The 18,467-nt window shown below is 45.0% G+C and overlaps 1 protein-coding gene across 1 annotated transcript in view; it reads right to left on the reverse strand.

Moving 5' to 3' along the window:
* Positions 1-18,467, reverse strand: part of RNF17 (ring finger protein 17) — a 111,445-nt gene that overhangs the window by 10,881 nt on the left and 82,097 nt on the right. Inside the window, 3 exon segments of the mRNA XM_090031753.1 lie at positions 983-1,096; positions 7,306-7,362; positions 9,055-9,180. Coding sequence (XP_089887879.1) covers positions 983-1,096; positions 7,306-7,362; positions 9,055-9,180 — 297 coding nt within the window.

Consider the following 18,467-nt stretch of genomic DNA (forward strand, 5'->3'; position numbering starts at 1 on the left):
AAGGACACCCTAAAGGTGTCCCTAAAGCGTTTTGGCATTGACTCAAGAGTCGTGGGAGCAAATTGCTTACGACCGTCCATCTTGGAGGTCCCAAATCCAGAATGGAGCATTGGCTTTTGAACACCAATGCACAGCAGAAGCAATGAAGAAATGCATGGCCAGGGAACTGAAAACCTTCTGTATCCTGTCCTCATCACTCTCCTGTCCCTGCTGCAGGAGACTGTTCAAAGCAAAGACTGGATTTATAAGACACCTATGTACTCATGTCACCTAGCCCCCACCCTCCTTTGTTCTCCTTCCTTTCCCTTTTTTTTCCTCCTTTTCCTTCTTTCCCCTTTTTTCTTTTCTCCTTCCCTTTTCCTTTCCCACTTCTTTTCCCTCTTCTTCTCTCCCCTCTCCCTGCTGGATGTGGTCGTCTTCACCCACGAAGGACGAACACCACATGCTATCCCTTAAAGAAGTGTATCTGGATTTTTGAATGCCAAAAACCAGAGTCATATGGATCCCAGGTTTTGGCTTCACACTTCAGTGTAATTTGACTTAAGAGCTACATGTCATATCCAGCATTTTAGTAAAGGCCTATTGTATTTAAATTTGTGAACAGCTTAAAAGATACTTTATTTTGTATGAACTGACATGAAATTTTAGGCTGAGGACAACATGGTGAGTCTTGGGCAAAACTCTGCCATTGCACCAAATGAGTGAAATCATGACTTTTTAAAAGAGGTTGCAGGATTCAAACATTTTGATAAAAACTCTTTGTGCAAGCAGACCTGCATTTTTTCCCTTAAAGATCAGGAAAGACATTCAAATTTGCATTACCTCCACACTGGCACCTGTAGTTACATCAGTTATTCACAGAAATTTAAATGGTCAATTGTAAGCTGAAATACCTCTGTACTGACACTGATTTTTCTGACAGTATCCACAAAGTTGTATAATCACAGACATACTTTAGTAATGACTATAACCACTACATTACCTCATTAGGTGAAACAAGGTGCTTAACTTTAACAGGAAAGCATTCTCCTGGAAGAGGTGGTGATGGCAAAGTATACGGTGGCAAAACCGGAGTCTCTACTTCAAGTAACAGCTCCTAGAACAAGGCAGGGTTTAGTTACAGCTGTATGTTTCATTAATTAAATTAATTCAAATAAGGTTAAAAAAATCCTTGACAATGAAACAAAAATAATTCCTGTGGTTCTGTTTTCCTCATGAGATATTTTTAACTAGATAAGGACTTAGGAACAAAACAAGTCAATTCCCAAAGATTTGAAAAAAGGGATATAAACACTTAAAGAACAATCAGATCATTCTAAATAGTTGAAAATATTAACCCTCCCACCTACTAAAACAAGTACTTAATTTGAAACTAAAAAGAGAGAGTGATCCATCTGCAAGGACTGCAGAAGCCTTATAGCATTCCTGTGAGATTTAAAAAAAAGGTTATATAAGATGGAGTATAATTATAGTTTACTGTGCACAGCAAACGTTTAGGACTGTAAGTGAATATCACCTTATCAGACCCCAGCAGATTTTCAGATCGAATCCGTGATCCCAACAATCACATCTCCTGCTGTACTACACATGCATGGCAGAAGGTGTAATTGTGGGATCAGGGATCAGATCCCAAACACACTCTATTGCCAGTGCAAGAGAAACCCAGGATCACGATCCTGATCTTCCCCTTCACTGGTAAGTAGCAAACGAGGTGCCAGGTGCGCCTTGCTTGGGGTGCCAGTCAGGTGATGGGTGCAGGCCTGGAGGCGCAAGGGCTCTATGCTGGTAGTGGCCATCAGTTGATTGGCCTGGCCCTAAATTCAAGTTAAGATGCAATGGATACTAGTCACAAAGTGATTACACATATTTTGTGTACCGTATTTTATGGTATACATGTCTACTCAGTGTATAAATCAACCCCATATTTTTTATCAAAAAGTTAGGATTTTCACAGACCCAGTGTATAAATCAACCCTGCCTTGCCAGAACCAACTCCAGGAGAGGCACCAGGGACTTCAACTTAGCTGTCACCTCATCCTGGTGCCTTATAAATGTGGGTCAGTGGTGGCCGTTACAGCTGGAGACCATGAGCTGCAGCCAGGCGGACAGCAGTTGAGCTCAGTATGGGGGCTGCGAGTGACACCTGCCTGGCAAGCACCACTCACTGCTGCCACTCTGCGCCCGGGTGCAGCTGGCAGCGGGTGGCGGCTCCACCCTGCTGGCCAAGATCTACCCACAGGACAGCCACTGGGCTGCAGGTAAGTGTCCGTGGGCTAGATTTGATGGGTGTGGGGTTTGGGTGCCCAGCTCCAGGGTATTGGGAAGGGGAGGCAGGAGCCCAGCCTGGCCTCAGTACTGGGGAAGTGCATAGACACCAGCACGCCAGCTCCCCATGGGCTGGGTGTGGAAGAGCGCTGGCATGCAGTCCGGATGAAGACTAACAAACTTTGAAACACAAGGTGTTTAAGTCGAGGTGGAAATTTAAGGGTAAATATGTTAGTTTCAAACTTCGAATTATACACTATGAAATATGGCAATTACTTTGTGGTTTATTCTCTGTTTTATCATGCCACTAATTGTGTGAACATGTGGCCAGGTTACTACCATATTTACTTGAATATAAGATGACCTCCCCCCCAACGAACATGGGAGAAAAAGCCCTTCGTGTTTCAGTCACATACAAAGAAACCCCATTAAATGCATTGTAAAGCAGCATCTGCTTAGTAATGAAAGCCAACTATAAAATTAATGAAATGCAGCCAACAATAAGCATGACTATAAAGTACATGGCTCATATGGGGCAAACATGCTGATGGGAACCTGCCACAAGGATAGGTTAGTGCAATCCATCTGAATGATATATGTTAGTTCCCACTAAGTGCAGTTCCCCTCAGTGATTACTTTTTAAAGTCATGGTAAGCCACTACATTGTATACACTTTTACTTCCTCTTCACTCCCACAAGTGAGCTGTACCTTTTTTTTCCATTTCCAGTGATTCCTGTTTCTTCACCAGCCTTAAATGTCTAGCAAACATCACCAAACAGGGCCCCAAACAGTTCACCCAGAATCTCTCTGGTATCCCCTCTCTCATCCTGTCACATATGATTAGTGTGGCCCCTAACTCTATGACGTGAAACCAGACCAGTCTGCTCTACGCCTCATCTGAACATAGATTCTGGAAGAACCTAGTACTTATGATAAGAACACCTGGTTTCAGTCATGAATGGGACCAATTAGCACATGGATTCTTTGTGGGGGGCATCTGAAATACACACACATACTGAGCAATGCTGCACTGTGGGGTTACTGTGACTTGAAATGCTATTGACTCTGCTCTGCTGAGATCCAGCTCAATGAATTATGTGGTAAATAATATGCCTTTTGGCTTTGGACCAGTAACATGTATAGTGGGTGTGTCTACACATGCACTTTAATGTGCAGTAGACTATTTTACTGCACATTAAAGCATCATGTAAAAAAATGCACAATTACGCTAACGCACAGTAAAATAGACTACTGCGCACTTAAAAACCATGCTCATTCATTGCTGGACATTAAGGCAGCCTAATGCTCATTTTAGTATCTCACATTGGAGGTACAAAATTTAATGTGCATTACAAAAAATTCCTTAATGCATGTGTAGATGTGCCCATAGTTTCATAGCTGGTAGGGCTGGAAGGGACCTGAGCAGATCATCAAGTCCGACTCCCTGCCATGGGCAGGAAAGGATGCTGGGGTCAAATGACCCTGGCTAGGTGACTGTCTAGCTTCCTTTTGAAGACTCCCAGGGTAGGGGTGAGCACCACTTTCCTTGGAAGTTGGTTCCAGCTCCTAGCCATCCTGATTGTGAAGTAGTGCCTCTTGATGTCTAACCTGAATCTACTCTCAGTCAACTTATGGCCGCTATTCTTTGTTATTCCCAGTAGTGCTCGGGGAAAAGGGACTCTCCCATTGCCTGCTGGTCCCCCTTGGCAAGTTTATAGGCAGCCACCAGATCCCCTCTCAGCCTTCTCTTGTGGAGGCTGAACAGGTTCAGGTCCCATAGCCTCTCCTCAGGGCCTACCCTGCTGCCCCCGATCATGTAAGTGGCTCTCCTCTGGACCTGCTCAATGCTATCTCTGCTGAAGTGCGGCGCCCAGAACTGGGCGCAGTACTCCAGCTGCGGACTGACCAATGTTGCACAGAGGGGGAGGATCACCTACCTGGACCTGCTCGTGATGCATCTATGGATGCATGACAAGGTGTGGTTAGCCTTCTTGACCGCATCCCCACATTGGCGGCCCATGTTCATCATAGAATCAATAGTGACTCCAAGGTCCTTTTCTGCCTCTGCACTGACAAGAAGGCAATTCCCCAGGCTGTAGGTATGCTGCTGGCTTTTCCTCCCTAAGTGCAATACCTTGCATTTGTCCATATTAAAACCCATCCTAGTCTCATTGGCCCACCTCTGTAACCTCTCCAGATCTAGCTGTAGCCTGTTTCTCTCTTCTAGTGTGCTCACTTCTCCCCACATCTTGGTGTCATCTGCGAACTTGAACAAGGTGCTTTCACCCCTTCGTCCAAGTTGCCAATGAAGATCTTGAATCTTCAAGATCTTCAAGTTGGCCCGAGGACCACGTTCTGGGGGACCCCACTGCCCATGTCCCTCCAGGTCGAAAATGACCTGTCCATCATCACTCTCTGGGTGTGGCCCTCCAGCCAATTTGTGACCCATCTGACTGTGTAGGCATTGACACCACAGCCACCTAATTATTTAATGAGGATGGGGTGACAGACTGTGTCAAATGCCTTCCTAAAGTCTGTATTATAGACTTTAATAGAGGTACTATTTAAAGGGGGGTTTATGGAGAATGTGCTAAAAAATTTGCAACAGCTTCAAAAATGGTAATATGGATCAATTCTGGAAGAACTACGTCTATGGGTACTATATACAAATTAATACAGCTATGTTTATTTCAAGATCAGTTTTTCCAGTTTTGTTCCTCATTTCCATGTACTCAGGGTGCATAGTAGTGTAGCAGTGACAGTAAGGAGGAGGCAGGAGCTACATGACCCCCCCCAGATTTTAATCCCTGCTGTAGCAGTGGAAGGTTGACAAATTCAATACAAACCTACAATAATAAGTTTCTATACTTGGAAAACTATAGCAAATGTATCAATTTTCCATATATAGAATTGAATAATTGGGGGGCTGTCTTATGTCCCAGGGCAGTAAGACGTGCCTGATCCTTTAAGGGCAGAAACAGCCTAGCCAGAGAGCCCTGTAGGTTGCCTGAGCAGCAGGCTAATGAGGGAATTAGTCGGCACCTGCACGCAGTCAGCTGACCGGCAGGAGGCAGAGCCCTGGGCACATACAAGTCTCTCGGCTGGGGCTGGCAGAGGTTAATTCTCTGGCAACCACCAGAGGAAGGAGCTGCTGCATGAAAGAGCTGCCCTTAGATGTATGGTTGTCTGGTTTGCTGCCTGCAGGACTTATAAGGTACCATGTGTAGAATAGCACACTAGACTAGGGGAGAAGTTTGTCTTCTTAAAGGGGCAGAGCATGACCCCATCATTACTGATATGTTATAGCCCAGGGGCTGATGTCTGTGTTGTCATTTGAACTGGTAGTTTGGGATGAGGCTGTGAGAGGAGATATGGAGGCCTCAGTGCCCAAAGGAGGCATGCGATTGACTTGGGCCAGGTCAGCAGCTGGCTTGGTGCTTGAGTTGTTACACAGCCGGTACAGGGAGGGTGCATACAAAGCATAGAGCATATAAGGGGCCAGAGAGCCTGGCGCCAGAGGGGCACAACGAAGAGCTAGCACCTCAGTGGGCCTAGGCTAGAAGGCCCAGCCATATTAAAGAGGCCATGGCCAAGTAGGTCCCCAACAGAGGTGACAACATTCATATAACATCTGTGAAGCATGGGGCATAGTATGGAGAGGTTTGGAGCCATGCAATTAGCCCATAAGGCTTATGGTGTCTTGTGAGGCATTGACTTGGTTGAGACACAGCAAGGGGCACAAGAACCTGTTGGGTCTAGTAGGGTTCAACAGGACCGTGGCTACACAAACTCGTGGGCAGCCTCCCTACTTATTATTTTTCCAAGAATGTGTGGCAGGGGAGACTAGAAGGCACCCTTGGGCAGAGCAGGCACGGTCACAGAGCCCTAGGAACATCATGGACATCCCTAGGGACCCCGTGTAGTGACATCTTATAATCATGGTCATTTTATATTTGAGTAAATATGGTACTCAAGACATGATTAACTTGTTAATCAAATCTTAAGTGTACCATCTGCCAGGGACCTCAGAGTCAAATAGGAGTTGCAGTGGGAGCTGGAAATTTCTGCCCTAAAGAGATGGGCTTCCATGATGCTACAAAGGGGCAATTTAGCAAAGGTGTGACAGGGTTAAACCTGTCTATGTGCAGTTACAAAGAGAAGATAAGTGCCACTGAGGACTGGATTCTGCCCTTCCCACATGCAGTCAGGAAGGGACCAAAACCCCAGGGACCAAAACCCCAGGCAGCCATTCAAGCATCCTCATGCCTCCATTTTGGTGCAGAAATTAGTTTTCTCACTTAATAAAACATCCCTCAAATATGGAGGACTGATCTGGGGGGAAAGGTGCATGTAGTATGCAAATAAATATGATCTATCATAGGGCTGGCAACCCCAATGATTAACACTCCATATACTCTAATTTAATATCTATCATCTGAGTGTATTAAGAAAGGCAACACTGATCTTTAGTGTTGCTTGCAAACTGGATGGGATGCTGAATGAAGATGTTTTGCATTTTAACTGAATTCAAGTTACTTTCCTCAATCTCATAACTGTTGCAGAAGATGGAATTTTAGCCTCACAATTTATGTGCTCTTGTGGAGCTTGTTGAGATGACTGAATCTAGGGGAATCTCCCAGACAGAAGATATATACATATGCATCCATCTTTCTGATATCTTATGCATGAGGTACATATGCACCTATGTAAGATCTACCCTTGAACATATCTGAACCGTTATTATGTGAGTAATGAGACTTGGTATTATACAAGAAAATTATCAAGAGTTCCTGCCGCAAAAAGTTTACGGTCGAGATATGCTGATAGTTTAAAGAAAAGTTAAGTGGATATTTTTTCTTTAAGTTAAATATTTCTACTTCACCCCATTGTAGATTTCAAGAAAGAAGCAAGTCCTTAGCAGGGATATGAATGAAACAACTGTAGATGATCTAGCCCAAATTATCAGGTAAGGTAATTATGTTTTGAGATAAGGATAAGTCCACAAAAATGAAACACAGAAATTGAACACTGAAACTTACTTCAAAGCTGATTTCAAAGTTGTCCTCCAAACACTTTTCACTGCAATTTATGACTTCCTATAACAAAAGTAGCATATATACCACTGTTTGTAACAGGTTCTTTAGAAATATTTGAAATATGCAGAGATAATTTATACTTACTATATAATAAGGCAGCATTTCTTTAGTTCTCACTATAGACTTCAATTCATGAAAGGATGGGAATAAAATCAACAGGAGTTAAGCACATGCTCAAAATGAACGTAGGCTTTTGAGTCTGATTTTGCAGTTTGTAATAGGGCAAAATTCTCAATGAGTTGCAATGGCAAATTTTGTCTGACAGAACTACAGAATCAGGCCAGTTTCATTACAAGGAAGGAAAGCCGTACATAAAAAAGGCACTGCTTTCCGGTAAGGATGGACAAGCTTTTGTTTACATCTTAAACACAGTTTTTTCCAAGTGTAAGCTGTACAACTCCTGCACTGACCGCAGGGTCTTGCTTACATGAGACTATTGCTTCTCTCAGAATGTGTTTCCCTTGGCCAGCTATTTCACAACAGCTTTTCTCCAAAAGTCTTTTGAAGCCTTCCTTCAAAACTTTCCAACACACTTTGGGTATGTATACATGGCAGTGTGGAGTGCAGAGATCTCCCAGCTAGCTGAGACACTGGAAGCAGCAAAGACATTTTAGCACAGTGCTCAACAGAGCTAACTAATTTTTTCTTCACAGCACTACATTGTGCTATATCAAGTTTCAGTCAAACTTCTATTTAGTTATCTCTTTTGGTGCATCTCCAAAGTCAGTTAAATAAGTAAGATGTTGGTGTGCCAGGGATGGCCTCAGGGGCCTGCCCAGAGCCCTAGCCTGGCTGTGGCAGGCAGCTGAGAGGCCGCAAATGGCTATACCAGGGTCCAGAGCCCCAGACCAGCTCATTGCTGGCAGCAGGTACATGTGAATCTTGGGCTGGACAGTGGGGAAGAGGCCAGGGCTGCGTTGCCATAACAAGGATCGGACTTCTTGCAGCTCCCCTGCTGTTTGCCCTGAGGTGTGTGTGTATTCACCACTGGCAATGAGCTGGGTTGGGGCTCCGTGGACCAAAGTGCAGCCACTTGCAGCCTCCTAGCTGCTTGCCACAGCTGGCCTGGGCTCTGGGCAGGCCCCTGCCACCTGCCATAGAGCCCAGGTTGCTTGCAGCAGGCAGTGGAAAAGCTGCACCTGGGTCTCCAGAGCCCCAGCCTGGCTTGTTGCTGGTAGCAGGTGCATGAGCATCTTGGGGCAGATAGTGGGGGAGCTGCAAGGGGCCTGGATCCTTGTTATTGCAATGCAGCCCTAGCCCCTTCCCTGCCATCTGCTCTAAAGAGCATGTGCCAAGCAAAATTTTTCATGTGCCATGCTCTGGCACATGGGCTGGGGGTTGCCAACCCCTGGGCTAAACCTTTTTTCATGACAGTTCTTTGAGACACCTTTTTGTATCAGTTTTAAGAAAATGAACTCACTAATGATGACATTCATTTTCAGTTTACTAACCACTGTTCTTACACAGGATAAATTATGAAGAAAAACAATTCATAATTCTCTAGAAATGTTCTGGTCTACTGGCAATGAATTCTGGTCATAGTAACGTTTCTTATCTTAACAACATATAAATCTGTAAAACTAGATAAAGAATTATAACAAGACAATAATGACAACAACATGTGGAAAACCAACCAGCTGATCTCTTTTATATTCATTAAAGCAGCAAAAACTAAAATTGGATTTTACCTACCAGTCCTAGTCCAGTCTGATCATCTTCAAGGACACAGTGTTTGTGGAATGCCATAAAAGAAGAAAGTGATACCCCATCAAAATAGATATTAACAGGCAGTTTGCCCCATGGATCATCTGGACGTTCCTATTTAAGACAAAAGAAATAAAGTATTACCATATCAGGATCTATATTTCACAAACACAAAGAACAAAGGCAAGAATACCCAACTACCTGTGGGGACATGCATGTCACAGGACAATCATCCCTGCTCCCAATCTCTCAATTCTAATCCTCAAAAGGAACTTTCAAAACATCTTTTGTGGACGAGTCTACAAACTTCACTTCATAAATCTACTGGATACAAAATATCGTGGCTCAGTATAGACACTGGATTTATGACACATTACTACCTGCCTGACATGCGATTCACCAGGTACCTGCCTGACCTGACCGCTTACATTTTTCTTTTTCCCCACCTTTTCTTCTGTCCCCTCCCCTACTTTTCTATCTTTTGTCTTACTGATTTCCAACTATTTCCTTTTTCATTGAGAGCCTCTTTCTTTACCTTGTATTATTACCACTGTAGTGTTTCCCTTTGGCTTTCCCCCTCTTCTTCCCTCTCCCTTCCCTGCTTTGCCTTTTGTTTTTCTAACTTCTATCTATTTATATTTTCACTGACATCCTGTCACACTTTTAGGTTCCCTCATTACTGTTTTCCTGTTCTCTATTTCCTTTAGAATACAAGGTAGAAAAGAGGCTATCGCTGTAATTTCCCCTTTTTTCCTCTGCTTTCTTCCCCTCTCCCTTCCCTGCTTTACCTTTAGTCTTTCTAATTCCTACTTATTTACATTCTCGCTGATATCCTGCCACACTTCTATCTTCTCTCATTCCTTGGAGTCTCAGACCAGCAGAGACTCCCTATACCTGAAGGATGACTGTGCCTGATAGCTTACTAAGAACTTTTTTCCAACTACTCAGTTGGTTTAATAAAAGATACCATATCTACTTAAAGAACCACAAAAGCTACAGTAACTTGCCCCTATTATATACTAATAGTGTTTACATTGCAAGGTGATTTAAGAGAGATCTAGAGCCTACTAGTAGCTGCCCTAGGTATCATAGGCATAGGCCTCATAAATGCCTAAGTATGAAAACAGGAAAAGGGCCAACACAATGCCCTTAAAAAACGGCAAAAAGGAGGACCTGGGGAACTACAAACCCACTTTCATAGATTTAATAGACATTAGGGCTGGAAGGGACTTCAGAAGATCATCAAGTCCAGGCCCCTGCCCAAAGGGCAGGAAGTCAGCTGGGGTCATAGGATCCTGGCAACATAAGCATCCAATTCGCTCTTGAAGGTATTCAATGTAGGTGCTTGAACCACCTCCGAAGGCAGGCTGTTCCAGACCTTGGGGGCTCAGACAGTAAAGAAATTCTTCCTTATGTCCAGCCTGAAGTGGTCTTGTAGTAGTTTATGACCGTTCAACTTCATCATCCCTTGGAGCACTCTGGTGAACAAACGTTCCCCCAGGTACTGGTGAACACCCCGATAAACTTATAGGTGGCCATCAGATTGCCCCTGAGCCTGCGCTTTTCCAGGCTAAAGAGTCCCATGGCTCTCGCCTGTCATCGTAAGCCTGTTTTCCTGACCTCTGATCATGCACGTGGCTCTCCTCTGGACTCTCTCAAGCTTCTCCACATCTTTTTTGAATTGTGGAGCCCGAAACTGGATGCAGTACTCCAGCTGCGGCCTCACCAAGGCTGAGTACAAGGGGAGAATGACGTCCCGGGATTTACTTGAGAAGCATCTATGGATGCAAGCCAGCGTTTTGGTTGCTTTATTAGCTGCAGCATCACACTGCAGACTCATGTTCATCTTGTGGTCATTGATGACCCCCAAGTCTCTTTCTTCTGTAGTGCTATCCAACGTAGCACTGCTGAGCCTATAAGGATGCTGCAGGTTTTCTTCCCAAGGTGGAGAACCTTGCATTTTTCGGTGTTAAACAGCATCAGGTTCTGGTCCGCCCATTTGCTGAGCCTGTCCAAGTCTGCCTGGATAACCTGCCTGTCTTCTGGCGTGGATGTTTTGCCCCAAAGTTTGGTGTTATCGGTGAACTTGGCCAGTCCACTCCTGACTCCAATGTCCACATCATTAATGAAGATGTTGAACAATATGGGTCCAAGGACAGAGCCTTGGGAGACCCCACTGATCACAGGACACCATGATGATCAACTTCCATCAATTACTACCATCTGGATCTGACCACGGAGCCAATTTCCCAGCCAGTGGATTGTGATGGACCCAAGGCCACAATTGGCCAGTTTCGCTAAGAGGTGATCATGGGATACCAGATCGAAGGCTTTTTTGAAGTCAATATATGTGACATCAATCTCTTCTCCCTCGTCCGGGTGATAGGTCATCTGGTCATAGAAGGAAATGAGATTGGTCAAGCAAGACCTACCCGCAACAAACCCGTGCTGGCTATCCCTTAGGATGTTGGCGTTGGCCAGTCCATTAAAGATGGCCTCTTTAATTAACTTTTCTTAGATCTTCCCCGGGACAGAGGTCAGACTGATGGGCCTATAGTTAGCCAGATCCACTTTCCTCCCCTTCTTGAAGATAGGTACCACATTGGTCTTCTTCCAGTCTTCAGGCACTACACTAGAGCGCCAAGAGTTTTCAAAGGTCCATGTCAGAGGCTGGGCTATGATGCTCACCAGATCCTTGAGTACCCTGGGATGTAGATTGTCAGGGCCGGCTGACTTGAAGGTATCCAGCCTCTCAAGGTGTTCCTTCATGAGGTCAGCATTAATGGAGGGCAGGGGATCTCCCTCACCCGGACCTCCCTGTCCCGTAGTGGACACGGGTGTCCCATGGGACTGATGAAAGGCCGACGCAAAGTACCCATTTAATAGGTTGGCTTTCTCCTGGGCATCAGTTGCCCCACCTGGTTCAGCAGGGGTCCAATGTTGCCCTTGTTTTTCCTCCGGCTCCCCACATATTTGAAAAAGGATTTTTTATTGTCCTTGATGCTCGAAGCTAGTTGGAGTTCAGTTGCAGCCTTGGCTTTCCTGGTTTGCTCCCTGCAGGACCGGACCAGTGAAGAATAATCCTCCTTGGAGGTGAATCCCATCTTCCATCCTTTGCAGGCCTTTCCTTTTAGTCTCAGGAGGTCTGCTGGATCCCTGGAGAGCTAGGGGGGCTGCTATGCCCTCTTGCTGCCTTTCCTCCAAGATGGAATAGAATTAGCTTGTGCATTGAGGATCGCTCCCTTGAGGAGCAACCACTCTTTTTGAACTCCCCTCTCCCTGGGGTCGTGGTCCCTTAGGGACTCACTGACAAGCCTCCTGAGCTTATCAGAGTCGGCTTTCCTGAAGTCAAGGACTTCTGTGTTGCTGACTGACTTGCCAGCTTTGTGGTGGATGGTGAAGGTGATCAGCTCATGGTCGTTGTCACCCAGCTTCCCATCAATTGCTAGGTTGCCGATTACGTCACCCCCACTTATATAACCCTCACCTCAATACCTGGGAAGTAACTGGTCAGAAGGCCATTTTCAAGCATCCCAAAAAGGCAAGGCTGATCATAAAGAGCCAGCATGGACTTACTAACCAAGGCCAAAACAAACTTGCCAAACAAATCATGCCAAACAAACTTGATCTTCTTTGACATAGTAACTACTTGGGTGGATGGTGGAAATGCAGCAGATATAGTATATCCAGACTTTAAAAACACTTCTGGCAAAATCCCACATAACCGTCTCAAAAAAATTGGAGAAATATGGGTTAAACAAAACTACTATGAAGTGGAGAGATAACGGACTCGATAGCTGCAACCAAAGTGTAATTATAAACAGATCTGTGTCAGAATGCCACAAGTTTTCAAATGGAGTCCGACAGGAATGCTGGAATAGAGAGCTTCTTGAGCAGACTTGCAGACAACACTAGAAAGGACTGTGCACACGGTGGAAAACAGAAGCACAATTCAGAAGGATCTGGACAGATTGGAAAGCTGGGCTGGAGCTAACAGGATGAAGTTCAATAGTGACAAATGCAAGATGCTACACCTTCAGAAGAATTATCAATAACACATACAAAATGGGGGACCACATAGCTGGATGGCAGTACCAGAAAAGAATCTAGAAATCTTGGTGGATTGTAAACTCAATGAGTGTATAGTGTGATATAGCTGCACAGAATTGGCAAATGAGGTTTTGGGATGCTTCAGTAGGAGCACTAGGTGCAAGACATGGGAGGTGATTGTGCCTTTCCACTTGGACTGGTTAGGTCTCTCGTAGAGTATTGCATGAAGTTTTGGGCTCCACATTTTAAAAAGGACATGGAGAAATTTGAGGGGGTTCAGAGGTGGGTAACAAAAATGATAAAGGGCTTGAAGGCCAAGTCATATGAGGAAAGGCTGTAGGAAATTTGTATGTTCAGCTTGTGGAAAAGGTATCTAAGACGGAATATGATAGCAGTCTTCAAATGCTCAAAAAGCTTCTTTAAAAGAGGGAAAATACTGTTTCTCTCTTGCTGCAGAGACCAGAACATAAACCAGTGGCTTGAATTTATGGCAAAGTAGGTTTAGACTGAACATCAAAAGAAACTTCTTCACTGTTAGGATAATGAGACAATGGAATAAACTGCCTAAGAAAGTTGTGAAATTTTCATCACTGGACGTGTTCAAGAAGAGGTTGGACAAGCATTGGTTAGGAGCGATGTAGGATTAGTTATGCCGATAGTATATTATGGGCCTCTCTCCTGCTTCTGGGCTTTGCTCAAGTGGGGCCAGGAAGGAATTTTTTTCCCTTCCTATTGCTACTACACATTGGGTTGGTTTATTTTATTTTATTTTATTTTTTTGCCTCTCTCAGAAGCACTGGGTGTTGGCTATAGTTAGAGCTGGAAATTTTGACTGGGGAGTGTGGCAATACTGTGAAACTAAAATCTGGAGGTTTTGGCCTAAGGATCTTGCCCCTCTGCTGAGGGTCAGACAGATTGCTGTATTATGGCCAGAAAGGAATTTTACCCTATGGTTAGATTGGTATGGTCGGTTGGTTTTTCTCCTCCTTTGCAGTGGGAGGCATGACCCTCTTCCTTGGATCTCTCAAGCATATTTTAACAACGGTCACAGCTGTCCTACTGTCAGTCTCTGTGCCACCCCCCTCCTCTACCCCCTTTTGAATCTTCCCAGCTGGTACAGGTAATAATCGCTGTTGTGCTTTCATGGGTAGGCAAGCAGACTAGGATAAGTGTTTGTTTTTGTGTTTTACAGTGTAAGCAATAAAAGGTTAGGCTGCAGACCTGTCTCTGGCTTTTTTTTTTTATCAGAAGCTAATTTGCAAATTTACATGTAATACCCTAAATGTAATACCTATGAGGGCCTTTTATGAAAAATACCCCCCAAAAAACACTACTATATTCCACAAATAAAAAGCATGGGAGACAAGGATACCACCAAAGCTAGCCACTGTGATGGTAAAGGTTATTCCATTAACATAGGCTTAAATGATTTTAGGAAGAGGATATTTCCTCATGGTACAAAGGGAGGCAAAACCTCCAACCGTCCTTGCTAATCTGTTAGCTCTGAGGATCAGAAAAGGATTTTTTCCCCGCAAGTCAGTATGTTTGATCCTGACCAGACTAGTAAAACCCTCCAGCCATGTATCTGACTACCAACAGAAGGACTAGTGCATGCAGTCAATCAAAACTACTACTTTCAGTGACCAATAGCTACTTCTTTTGAGAAAGCGGAAGGGGGGGGGGAAATGCTGCTGTGCCCCAATCCCCTCTCCTACAAGGCAATAAAGCCTTCGTAATAGAAATAAAAAAATTCCTTCCTGGCTCCTGCAGGCAACCAGCAAACCCCCTGAATCATGAAATTACCTTCTGCACAGAAACAGTTCTTCCTAAAGTCTAACCTAAATGCCTGCATCCACATATCCAGATTAATCAAGAAGGCACCCTATCATACTCTCCTTTTGTTATCCAATCTACATGAGGGAAATAAAAAAAAAATCTTACTTATACAATTTCAACCATTACTTAATGCTTCAAGACCCAAGATCCCTACCCATCTCCACATCTGGAGATCTAAAAAAACTCCACAACACAAACTCAAACAGATTCTGTTATAATTATGCCATCAAAGGGGGATGCGTGGTCAATCAACAGTTCCAGCCCAGGTCATGCCAATCACAGTAGTAACAGCTTATGTAGCACAAGGGAACCCACTCTGACAGGAGCCCAAGGAAAGGTCATGCCCCATCACATAAGGGAACTCAACTGCCTGTACACAAATGCCAGGAGCTTGGGTAACAAGCAGGAGCTGGCCCTTCTCCTGGCCGATAAAGATTATGACCTTGTAGGGATAACAGAGACCGGTGGGACTCCTCCTACAACTAGTTGGTAGGTATAGAAGGCTATACCCTTTACAGGAGAGACTGTGTTGGGAAGAGGGGTGGGGGTGCAGTTCTTCATGTCAAAGAGCAGTACTATTCCCTTCAAACTGAGTTCATTAACCATGGAGGGTGTCTTGAGACTCTTTGGGCTAAAATACAGAGGGGGTGGGGAGCATGGGGAAGGGGATATATTCATAGGAGTCTATTACAGACACCTAACCAAGAGGAAGAACTAGATCTTGAATTCAGCATGGAACTGGCCAAGGCCGCATGGTCACGATGTATGATCGTCATGGGAGATTTCAATCTCCCTGACATCTTATGGGAAAAGCACACAGCCAGATCTGACTGGGACCTGCATTGATGACCTGTACCCGACGCAAGAGGTCTACAGGCCAACTAGGGGAGAGGCACTGCTGGATCTGGTTCTGGCTAAAGGGGATGATCTGGTGACTGATCTGAGGATCAAAGGTGACAGCGACAATGATCTGATTACTTTCTCTGTCCAATGCACGGTGGGCAAATCCCTCAGTAAAACAGAAATCCTCAACTTTGGGAAGACTGACTTCCACAAACTTAGGAAACTGATCAGTCAGGCACTAAGGAACCATGGCTCCCTAGGAAGGGGAGTCCAGGAGGAACACAATCCTGAAAATGCAAGGGAAGTCCATCCTGTCCCACAAGAAATGCACTCAAAGGGCAGGGAAGCCCCCTTGGGTCAACAGGAAACTTCTGGGCCTCCTGAAACAAAAAAGAGAAGCCTACATCAGATGGAAAACTGGAATCATCACCAAGGAGGACTACTCTGCACTAGCCTGTACCTGTCAGGAGTGGTCCAGAAAAGCCAAGGCAGTAACTAAACTCAGGCTAGCCACCAGACTCAAGGATAACAAGAAGTCTTTCTTTATAAATGTGGGAGGAAGAACAAAAGCAATACTGTCCCCCTGTGAAATCAAATGGGGCAGCTGACATCTGATGCCCAAGAAAAGTTCAGTCTCCTAATGATTACTTTGCACCAGTTTTCCACCCACCCAAGGGGGTCACATTGTCAGACAGGATGCAAAGCATCCAGGGCTGGGGAGATGGGCCCGCAACTGACAAAGATCAAGTGAGAGAACACCTCAGGAGGCTTGACATCCGTAAGTCTGTGGCCTCAAATGGATTGCACCCAAGAGTCTTAAAAGAGCTGGGGGACATCATAGCATGCCGTATGGCCAAGATATTTGAAAGCTTGTTGTGCTTGGGTGATGTACTGGAAGACTGGAAAAGAGCCAATGTGGTCCAAATCTTCAAGAAAGGGAGGACAGAAGACCCAGGGAATTACAGACCTGATGTCCATCCCTGGAAAGATCTTGGAGAAAATTATCAAGGGACCCATCTGAAACAGGCTAACAGAAGGCAACCTACTGAATGCCAGCCAACATGGTTTTTTACTAGAAGGTCTTGCCAGACCAACCTCATCTTCTTCTATGACTAGGTGATGCATTGCCTGGGCAAGGGAAATGAGGTTGATGTCATTTATCTGGATTTCAAGAAGGCCTCTGACTTGGGCCCCCCTAATGTCCTCATGACCAAGCTGGGGAACTGTGGCCTCGGTCATCTCACAGTCCAATGCAATGGCTGGGGAACTGGTTCCAGGGTCGGATCCAAAGAGTACTAGTGGATGGGAAAAAATCAATGTGGCGCAAGGTTACCAGTGGAGTCCTCCAGGGCTCAGTGCTTGGGCTGGTACTCTTCAATTAATGATCTGGATTTTGATGTCAGATGCAGACTGTCAAAGTTCGCAGACGACACTAAACCATGGCGGAAAGTGATCACACTGGAGGGCAGGCTGGCTTGGACATGCTTGCAAAGTGGGCAGACCTAAACTTGATAGTATTAAATGTAGAGAAATACAGGGTACTCCACCTTGGGAGAAAAACCAGCATCATACTTATAGGCTCAGCAGTGCTATGCTTGCTAGCACTGAGATCAAAAGAGACTTGGGGGTCTTGATTGACCAGAAGATGAACATGAGCCACCAACGTGATGCTGTGGCCAGAAGAGCAAAGCAAACTCTGGCATGCATCCACCAATGCATCTTGAGCAAAACCAGGGACGTCATCCTCCCACTTTACTTGGCTTTGGGGGTCACAGCTGGAGTACTGCATCCAGTTTTGGGCCCCACACTTCAGGAGGGGATATAGATAAGCTTGAGAGAGTCCAGAGGAGAGCCACCTGTATTATCAAAGGCCAAGAGATCAAGCTTTATGAGGAGAGACTAAGGGATATGGGATTCTTCAGCCTGGCAAAGAGAAGGCTCAGGGGGGACTTGATGGCTGCCTATAAGTATATGGGGGGGATGCATCAGGATCTGGGAGAACAGTTGTTCACCAGGGCTCCCCAAAAGATAACTAGGTCTAATGGCCACAAACTTCTAGAAGGCCAATTCAGACTCAATTCAAGGAAAAACTTCCTTAGTCCGCATGTCCAAGGTCTGGAGCAGACTCCCCCTAGAGGTGGTGCAAGCACCTACTCTGGTCTCATTCAAAAGGATATTTACCTTGATGGGATCATTTGATCCCTGCAGACTTCCTGCCTCTGGCAGTGGTGCTGGACGCGATGATCTCATGAGGTACCTTCCAGACCCTAATGTCTATGAAAGCTATATAATCACATTTTAGTTCATTATACTCTATCATTTAATTGATATTCTACCTAAACAGTTTGTGCCCTTCAGCACCTAGGTTTCATGGTTACCACTCAACCATGTTTTGGTTACTCTTATAACATCTGGTTTCATGTTCCACACTGGGTGGCTATCTCCTTGCTTATTCAGGTGAAACTAATCTTTAAAGAAAAGTCCTCTGTCTATGAATACCTGCTAGTCAAACATCCCAAATATTCCTGAAAGTACCAATCCATTAACTTTCAGATCTCCATCCCCCACTCCCCATACTTACCTGTGTCTAGTGGCTGGGGCTGCTCCCATGACCTGGCCTTGCTCTATACTGGCCATGTGCACCTGTGAATGTATGCCCGCTGCCTCCAATC

The sequence above is a fragment of the Crocodylus siamensis genome, chromosome 1, assembly GCF_052110815.1.
Source record: "Crocodylus siamensis isolate JL-2025a chromosome 1, ASM5211081v1, whole genome shotgun sequence".
In the NCBI taxonomy this organism is placed as follows: domain Eukaryota; kingdom Metazoa; phylum Chordata; order Crocodylia; family Crocodylidae; genus Crocodylus; species Crocodylus siamensis.